Raw genomic sequence first — 10,488 nt, 5'->3', positions numbered from 1 at the left:
TTCTAACATTCAAATAAATGGCGTTCCACAAAAGAAAGGCGAGAATTTAATAACTATCATAAAAACACTAGCCGAAGAAAGTGGGTATCCTTTAAACTTCAATACAGATGTCGATTTTGTAACAAGAGTTGCGGTGAAAAATGATACGTCTGATAATCATTCCCGTCCAATTATTTTGAAAATGCAAGCCCGATACAAAAAAGATGACTTTCTTTCATCGCTACGTAAATTAAAAAACCTGAAAGCAAGCGACATTGGTTTCCCTGGCAAAAAATAATCCGATATATATTAACGATCACCTGTCTGCATACAACAAGCTCCTTCTCAGTGAAGCTAGACGTAGAGGAAAGGATAAAGGCTATTTATACTGTTGGGTCCGAAACTGTACGGTAATGGTTCGTAAGACCGATAACTCGCCTGTTATTCACATTACTTCTAAGGAATGTTTAAACAAGATCTCATAAGTGTTATCAAGATGGTTATTCCCACGAAAATCTATTTAATTAAGTTTTTAATTGTTATTATATTTGTATTTACCGTCGTTAAAATTGTCACTATATTTTTTATAAACTTTGAGCTGGCATGGAATATTGTATATTTAAAAATGAGCTATAATTTTAAATTGTCATATGATTACTTAGATCTAAATTTTAATATTTTAAAATCAGTTAACATTATTATTCATAAACATTATTACCCAAAAAGTAGTATATATTAATATGGACTTACGTATCTTCTATCAAAATGTTAGAGGTTTGCGCACCAAAACTAAACAATTTTATACTAATTTGTTAAACACTAATTATGACATAATTTGTTTAAGTGAGACGTGGTTACTTCCTGGTATTTTCGATGAAGAACTTTTTGATCCCCGCTATAATGTGTATCGTAATGATCGTGACTATACACGCCTTGGGATGAGTATGGGTGGGGGTACTCTAATAGCGGTACGCCATGGCATATGTGTTGATGTGCAGCACTCAGGAATACCATTGTCTCTTCCAGACGCAGATATATCATTAGTTAATATTACAATCGGGAGAGATAATTTAAAATTTAAGTTACGACTGTTTTGTTGTTATTTCCCTCAGAATGTCAATCAGTGTGATTCTGAAGGTTCTTTTTTTGACTTTTTATCGGACTTAACCATTAGTAATCCTACTGATAAATTTATGGTGTTAGGAGATTTTAACATCAGAGACATTGTATGGTCAATTAATACTGAAAATAGTCTTGTTATTCAGAATCCTTCAGGTAACAATATGATTATGCAATTATTTGCATTTATGAGTTTTAGTGGCTGGTGTCAATTTAATAATATCTTTAATATTAATAATAGATTACTAGATCTCGTACTTTCTAATTGTAACTGTGTTGTTGAAAGAACTGAGCCGCTGTCATTACCTGAAGACATGCATCATCCATCTTTTTTCATATCAACAAATGTCAATGCAAATAAACCTAATTTACGCTCTGCGTCACGCATTGTACGCCGTTTCCATATTGCGGATTATGAAGCAATTAACAAGGAATTAAATAATATTGAATGGTTTGAACAACTTTCAGACCTTGATGTGACTGAAGCGGTTGACAAATTCTACTTAATTATCAATAATGTATTGGATAGATATATACCAGCCAGAACAGTACATGAATCATCTAGACATCCAGTATGGTTTTCCAGATCATGAATAAAACTCATTAACAAGAAATTGCGAGTACATAAACGTTGGAAAATTTACGGCCGAACAAGTGACTATGACCTATTTACTGATTTAAGACACAAAACTAAGCAGTTAGAAGTAGAATGTTATGACACTTTTATTTCAAGAGCAGAGGACAGTATTCATTATCATTCTAAAAAATTTTGGTCATATATTAAATCTAAGCAAAGTAGTAATAATCTACCGGATACCATGTTTCTGGATGGTGGTACTGGATCTGATGGGAATACTATAGCTAATTTATTCAACCGTTTCTTTAAATCAGTATTCGAATCCAATACTGACCCAAAACCCGATGAACATTGTTTAATTCAACACAATCAAACATTAATCAACAAAATAAGCGTGTCATGTGATACTGTAGAAAAATATCTCTCAAATCTAGACGCCTCTAAAGGCAGTGGTCCAGATGGACTCCATCCCACATTTTTAAAAAGTTGTTGCAAATATTTAGCATTACCTCTATATTTACTGTTCACTAAGTCTTTGTGTTCGGGTTCATTACCACCAGTTTGGAAAAAGTCCTTAATTGTTCCTATTTTTAAAAGCGGTGATAGACATAATATAAAAAAATTATCGTGGTATATCAAAGTTGTCCGTCATTCCTAAATTATTTGAGAAAATTATTTATGACACTATTTTTCCTTTAATAAGACCGTTATTAATAACTCAACAACACGGATTTATTAGTAAGCGTTCTGTTGAATCTAATCTTACAGAATTTCTGGATATAGTTCTTTCTGCCATGGAGAGGGGATATCAAGTTGATGTCGTCTATACTGATTATTCAAAAGCTTTTGATAAAATTCCACATGCGTTGTTAATTAAAAAACTTGAGTATATTGGTATACACGGTGATTTATTAAGATGGTTGATATCTTACCTCCGTGACAGAACACAAGCAGTTGCGATCAAAGGACATATATCTAGTTTTATTCCCATTACATCTGGGGTTCCCCAGGGCTCACATCTCGGTCCTTTGCTGTTTAATATTTTTATTAATGACTTATTGAAAACTTTTGTAAACTCTAATATATTACTATATGCTGATGATACAAAAATATTTAAAATTATTAAACAAACTGATGATTGCGTTAAATTACAAAATGATTTAATTACTTTAAAACAATATTGTTTATCCAATGGTTTACATCTTAACATTGAAAAGTGCTATGTAATAACATTTAGTAGAAAAATTAATCCAATATTATTTGACTACATGATTTATGATAAAGTAGTGAACAGAGTGACCGAGGTGAGGGACCTGGGAGTTCTTCTTGACGCTGATTTACTATTTGATCAACATATAAATAAAATAACAGCCAAAGCTTACAGTATGCTGGGGTTCATATTTCGTCAAGGAAGCGATTTCAAGAACATACACACTTACAATATCTTATACAACTCTTATGTTAGGTCTCATTTGGAATACGCTTCCACTGTTTGGAATCCGCAATATTCTAAGTATATTTTGGCAATAGAAAGCGTCCAAAACAAGTTTCTTAAAAGAATGACATACAAATTTGGGGAAAACTCTGTCAAAATTCTAAACATTATGTCACTTGAGAACCGCAGGGTATATAGGGATCAAATTTTCCTATATAAAATCATTAATAATCTTATAGACTCAACATATTTATTAAATAACATATTTTTTAAGTGCTCTAATTCTTCTATACGATGTAAACATATCTTCTCTGTCCCATTATGTAAAAGAAATTATGCAAAAAATCGTTTTCTCGTAAGAGCTTGTACTAACCATAACACATTGTTTAACAGTGTTGATATTTTTAATGACGGTATTTTAAAGATTTCTCGTTCTTTGAAAAAGCTCATATAGTTAATATTTTTTTACATTTATGATGTTTGTTTTTCTTTCCTATTCTTAATTTAACATTTTACAATTCAAAGTGAATTTATCACTTTGAATTGTAAAATGTTAAATTCTTTTTTTTCTATGTTCACTCCATGACACTGTGCAAAAGTGGAAACTTTGTTGGCTTATGTAATTATTTTTTTTATATGTGAAAACTATTATGATGTGTATGTGCTGTTTGTTTCCCAATAAATAAATAAATAAATAAATAAATGCTTGTGCAAGATATTGCTTCGATATACCTCCACGTACGCATGTCACACAATATTTAAATAACGCAGGAATTATGAGAATGGAATACCGTAGGCAACTGCATTTTATGACGCTCTTATTCGGGGTAATCAAGTTCAAACTTCCACCATACCTTTATAACAAGCTTCGTTGGGCGCACGATACGAACACATACGCAACCAGATCGAAATCATATTTACTTCTTATGCCTCTCCATAGAACGGCCGCCTTCCGTGGCAGTTTTCGATACGCCGCCACCAAGTGCTGGAACAACCTTCCACCGCCATTGAGGAACCTAAATATAATTCATAATTTTAGAAACAAATACAGAAAATTTCTTCTTGATAAACAAAAGCAAACATAGCAATTGATTTTATTTATCTTTGTTAATTTAAATATAATATAATGATTTATATTTAATTGTATACATATGTATGAATTTATATACATGTTCGTGTGTGTGTGTGTGTGTGTGTGTGTGTGTGTATAATATGTAGGTATGTGTGTGTATGTAGTTGTATAGATGAGATTTTATATATGTATATGTCATAACTATAAAATGATAATTCAATATAATCTTATAACTTTTTTTTTTTTTTAATATGTAATCAAATCTACTCACCTTACAGTGCATGGCCCATTGGCAAGATGGAGTATTGATCAGACTTGGTTAGACTATTTAGTGAATAGATTTCAACCTCTATTTGATTGTTATGATATTTGTTAAACGGCACGTCTCGACCTGCTTGCGACCTTCTGTAATAATATGTTCGCTATATTAATTTATACCTCCAATAAATGCAAAGAATCAAAAGTAATATTATTGTGATTTAGATTATATTAAAACACATTTAAAAAAAGAAAAGAAAAACAGAAATTAGTATATATTACTTACTTATTATTATTAATTCTTTTTTTTTTTTCTTTCTCCTTAAATAATTCGTAGGTGATCGAATATCTTTGTGATCTCAGCGTAATATAATTTAGTTTTAAATTTTAATCCATTGTGCTACACGTCCAACCTCCACTGCCGCCGCGAGGTACCTGAGGGCTGAGCGCATCATACTATCCTAGACTTGTTTTGATTTCTGTTATGTTTTTACTTTTATTTTTTATTTGATTTTAACACGACATAATAGTGGACTATTGTCAATGTCGTTCACTTGACGTACGGAAATAAGGTGATCACTGAAAATCAGTGCTGCCGTCTTTGCGAATTTCACACATAGTATGAATCGTATTTTAATTTAAGTATAGAAAAAAAAAAACTATATAATTTAAATCGTTAATTTTTTTTTTTTTTTGTGTGTGTGTCGTCCTAGGACGACAGAAAATGCTGAGTGATTTCCCTTTTTGTGGCATCGTACTGCTATGTAGGCAGCATTTTGTTTTTATTTATTTATGCCTCTTTTTAAAATCTTTCTTAGATATTATTTAATTGTATTGTTATTTTAAGTTTTTGTTTTTTTTTTGTATTGTTTATGTCACTGATGTATCAACACGATGCTTACAAATAATAAAAAAGAATGCGTCTTTTCGCCCCTCCGCTTCAACCAGGCCAACGAATCCATCCACAGCGCTGTAGGCTGCCATGTATCGCCCCGACATTTTCCCTTTGGCCGCCCCGGCTTCTTCGAGCTCCACCTCCAGCAGCTTTTCGCTACCGCGTCGGTAGCTCTGCATGATCTTTTTACAGGTGGCTAAGTGGACCTCGCGGGTGGCCGTCACAATAGCCCGGAACTCTAGGAAAGCATTCACTGCATGGTCTCGAGGGTTAGACGCTGGTTTCAGCTTTGGTGGTATTACTTGACCCTTATCGGCCCTTGTTAGGTGGGCGCGAGTAGTTTTGGGCTTTTCCGGATGTTTGACCATTAGGAATTCCCTCATTGCCTTCGCCTGTCTACTACTACTGTCTACTCGATGATCCCGTCGGGCCAGGGTCTGATTGAGGTGAGTGCGACGTCTTGTTCCTTGGAGATACCAGATCGCGGATTAAACATGTCACCGCCGCCACTGTGGGTCCAGGACTTGGCCGTCTGTCCCGAGGGCTCTTCGGGGCCTGGGCTGTTCTCTGCGCCGCTATTTTTAACTGCAAGCGCTCAGATCAGCTTAATTGGGACTCAATGGTGGCCGGCTTTGTGGTAGGGAAAGGTGTTGTGACCTCTTGTTTCAGGAAACTCAGGTTTTCCCCCCTATCCTCATATACGATGACCTCGTGTTTTTTCGAGGCTAACAGGCAGACATAGCGGACTGCAATGTCACCTTTTTGATAGCCGATTCTCATGGCGTCCACGCTTATCGTACATGGGTTCCCTCCATGGTCCAATTCACCCAACCTCGAGAGCATTTCGCACGCCATTGCAAAGGAGGCTTCCTCTTCCCGTTCGAAGAGTGCGACCACTTTGTTTCGTAGTCGCATCAGTCGACAGGTCAAGGCACCCGGCATTTGGATTGTTAGCGCGTCGATGGTGGTGCGCTTAATGCTCACATTTGAAGTACTCCCTTTAATGAGTAAGGCTACTCCAGGAGATACTATCAAGCGATCTGAGCTTTCCGGGCGACAGAATCCAATGCCCACCATCTCTGTATCTAAACTCATAAAGAGAGCCACACCTTTAATTTTGATGCCCGGTGTACCGCGTTCACCCACGTTTTGCAACAGTTCTGTGAACGCAGTGTATTGAGTGGGCTGGTTGGACGTGGTGGGCTGGTCTCTCTTTACGAGCAATTCCCGAAGATTATTTGGGAGAGCCTGTAGCTTCTGTCTAAGGGTGTTAATGGTGGCCCGGGTCTGGATTGGCTGGGAAGTCAACAATGAGTTTGTATTGATAGTGTTGTGCTGTGTGTTTTGTGGAATGGTCTGTGCTGGTGAGAGCGTTGTGTTTTGAATTTGTGGTTATGGGGGGGGTTAAAGATGATGTAGCGGACGCACTATTTCTTTTTGCGGCTACTTGGGCGGCTTTTCTGGCAAATGCGAGGAACGGTGTTCTTGTATTCTCCTTCTCCATGATGGTTTGGAGAGAGACTGGTCTAGTCTGGTTTGGATCTTAATTTCTAGTTCCAGTCTTTCTAGGCCGAATCTTGGGCATTCTAAAATTATGTGGAGGATAGTTTCCTCGCATTCGGGGTCGCAGACGCAAGAAGGGCTATCTTTGATTTTAAATCGATGGAGGTACGCCGCGAACCCCCCATGACCGGTCAGAATTTGAGTGTCGACTGGTGTTAGTACCGATTTTCTTACCAGTTTGTTGGCTTTCCTTATGTCTGGTAAGAATAATTTAGTGACTGATCCGGTTTGTGAGGATTCGTATCGCAACTGCCACCTCTTGACAGTCTCCTCTCGTATCTGCCTTCTGACATACGATATTGGGACTTTATCGTAGTCAGGTGCCGTCTTTTTTGTGAGAGCCGCTTTTTTTGGCTAGCTCATCCGCTCTTTCATTGCCCGGCGTTCCTACGTGGGCCCTTAACCAGAAAAACCGAACAGTTCTTCCCTCCTCTTGGATTTCTCGTATGCACTCCTTTATCTCAAGGGCCAAGGGATGTGTTGCCGATGGACACCTTAGTAGGTCAAGCGAGGATCTTGAGTCGCTCAAGATGTTGGTAGAGCGGTACTTCGATTTCTTGACCATTTTGATAGCTCTGAGGAGTGCATACATTTCCGATTGGAAGACTGTGTTGTGCGGTTCCAGACGGAACGTGGAGTATCTGGATTCTGTTCCTTGATCCCACCATGTTAGAGCAGCACCGACTTTTCCGTCTATCTTGCTGCCATCGGTGAAGATAAGGGGACCAACTATATGATGTTTTTCAAGGGCTTGTGAGTCCAGGCTCTCTAAGCGCACATACTCAGTTGTTTCGAGTAACGATGTGTGGGGGTTTTGCAAAGGACCCACCCTGCGCTCCAGTTCGCGTCCAGGTGGTAGGAGGTCCACGCAGTAGCCTTTTTTTATCTTGAATAGGGTGGCAGCCTCTCGGACGCGGAGGTCAAGGGGGAGTAGTCCTGCTAGGGCTAGTGCCGATGTGAGAGATACTGTTCTGTACGCCTTGCATATCTTTAAGGCGAAGCCTCTTTGGAGCGAGTTGAGCTTATTCTTTAACGTCAACTTCTCTGCTGCAGGAGACCATACGCTAGCCGCATACAGGACAATAGGCTCTATAACTGCCATGTAGATGGTTCTCACTATTTCTCCATTGAGACCCCATGACACCTTTGCTGCACGTGCTAGTTGTTTATAGATTTCTGCCGCCTTTTTACAGGTAGCGACCACATGTGCGTTAAAAGAGAGTTTGGAGTCTACGCAACGGATTTTAATGCGGTTTTTTTTAATAGATAGTGTAATTAAAGGGGAAGGTTTGTGTATATAATAAATGAACAATATAGTAAAGAAACACTGACAATTTTAGTAGTTTGCAATGTGATGTCGTAAATAAACAAATTCTTTAGTATATTTAGTATCAGTATTGCACCTGTGAGAAGTCGGGTCGGGTCGCTAGTTGATTATAATATTCGATTATGACAATTACATGAACATAACATTTCGGTGGTGCGAGTACAAGTGACAACAACAAATTTGTTTGTTCCGTTAAACTTATTTTTAGTACCTGGTATATTTTGGTTTTTTTAACAAACAAAGTGATTAACACATTATGGATATACATTAGTATTACAGTGTATCAGTTATTTTACATATAATAGTGACAATAACAGTGTAATCGTTTAAAAACAGTTTATAAAGTCAGTTTTTATTCAAATCTATGTGGCGTAATAAAACGTTTGTTCGATACGCGTAAGCGACGCTCTTTGCACGGCGCTTAAGACCTTCTTACCGCGACATATTGAAGCAGCGAATCTTTATCTTTAGCAGCGACGCAGACGCTTGGAGTTATAACATACTTTACCGTAAGAAACAATAACATCGCTGCAGCGTTTTTATAACTCAACACTCAACGCAACGTATTTATTTTGTTTACCTTATTCGTAACTACTAAATATTAAAAGCTTAACTATGGCATCAAACGATTGCGCTGGCTGCAAGAAAGCTTTGGATGGTTCTGATTTTATGGAATGCTTTCGATGTATGGATAAATATCACTATGCATGCTTGAACTATACACTAAAACAATTTACCAGCCTTTCGAATACAGTTAAAGCAAACTGGGTCTGTCCTTCTTGTCGATGTAATGAACCTAAAAGTGGCGATAACTCAAATACGCCCGTGCGCTCTGTTACATCCATACCAAAGTCAGCTTTAGAGTGTGAAAATATTATGCAACGTTCGAAATCATCACGAAATACGACGATACGTTGTACATGTGTGTCACCAGAAAGCACCAGAGAGATCATACGAGAAGAATTACGTGATGCTTTAAACTACCAGCTCGTAGAAATTAAAACACAAATTGGGGTCTTCGAACAGTCCCTTACGTATTTAAGTGCAGAATACGATAAACTCAAAAAAAAATGTGACCTTCGCAGTAACTATATCACTACAATTCAGAAGGACAATGATCTATTGCGAACTTCCACTAACGAATTATTAGTTCGTTTGCGTCAAATAGAACAACAATCTCGTTCCAGTAACATTGAGATTAACTGCGTGCCTGAATATAAAACGGAAAAACTGGTAAACTTAGTACAACATTTAGGAAAAATAGTAAAATGCCCTGTTAGAGATGAAGACATCCATTATTGCTCAAGAATCGCTAAATTAAACAACAACAACCCCCGCCCACGATCCATTTTAGTACGTTTCAGTAGTCCCCGACTTAGAGACACATTTTTAGCCGCTTGTATTAGCTTTAATAAAGCTAATCCTAAGGACAGGCTAAGCACTAGTCATCTTGGTATTGCCGATGAGAAGAGAAGTCCTATTTATGTTGTGGAAAATCTAACACCGGAAAATAAAGCTCTACACGCAGCGGCACGAATTAAGGCAAAAGATCTTAACTATAAATTCGTCTGGGTCCGTGATGGTAAAATCTTCTTGAGAAAATCTGAAGATAGTAAATTTATACTCGTTAAAGATAAGTTAGTTCTAGACAGTCTTAAGTAATTTATAAATATAAATAAATGTGTTTGTAAAACAGCATTAAATTCAGTAGTCTTAACTTATACTATCAAAATGTTAGAGGCTGAAGGACAAAACGATTGAAGTGTTTAGTAATATAGCTTGTAGTAATTATGACATTATAATCTTGAGTGAAACATGGTTGAACTGCAGTGTCTTCGATTCGGAACTATTTGACGGTCGTTATAATGTATATAGAAGAGATCGCGAATCCTGTAGCTTTCATCACAAAAAAAATGGTGGTGGTATATTGATCGCGGTAAATAAAAGTATTAAATCTTATCGAATGGACAGCTTTGAATCTAAATGTGAAGATATATGGGTATGTGTGGAGTTATCCAAAATTGAAGGGAAGCCGGAACTTTTATTAATCTGTGGCGTGTATTTACCTCCTCCTATACAAAAACACATTTTGGAACATTTCTTAGCTAACGCAAACCGTGTGTTCGATACATGTTATATTAAAAATAAACTCTTAGTAGGAGACTTTAACTTGGGAAATATATCGTGGGAAAATTTACAGCCCGCTTATAGCAAAAGTTTATTTAGCCAAATGATATCTGACTTTATGACACTTAATTCACTT

At 36.9% G+C, this 10,488-nt stretch overlaps 1 protein-coding gene and 1 long non-coding RNA gene across 2 annotated transcripts; both read right to left on the bottom strand.

The window, feature by feature from the left end:
- Positions 1–3,818: 3,818 nt before the first annotated feature.
- LOC124542730 lies at positions 3,819–5,023 on the bottom strand. The gene is made up of 3 exons (XR_006967369.1): positions 4,727–5,023; positions 4,454–4,587; positions 3,819–4,126 (listed from the first exon to the last, which is right to left on the bottom strand). It is a non-coding gene; the product is annotated as an uncharacterized LOC124542730 (long non-coding RNA).
- A 2,191-nt stretch (positions 5,024–7,214) lies between these two features.
- On the bottom strand, positions 7,215–8,000 carry LOC124542627. The gene has a single exon (XM_047120555.1). The coding sequence runs from the start codon at positions 7,998–8,000 to the stop codon at positions 7,215–7,217; it is 786 nt and encodes a 261-aa protein (XP_046976511.1).
- Between the last annotated feature and the right edge of the window lie 2,488 nt (positions 8,001–10,488).

Source organism: Vanessa cardui, chromosome W (assembly GCF_905220365.1).
Source record: "Vanessa cardui chromosome W, ilVanCard2.1, whole genome shotgun sequence".
In the NCBI taxonomy this organism is placed as follows: Eukaryota; Metazoa; Arthropoda; class Insecta; order Lepidoptera; family Nymphalidae; genus Vanessa; species Vanessa cardui.
Note: the sequence above shows the minus strand (reverse complement) of the source record. Positions and strands in the feature narration are given on the sequence as shown.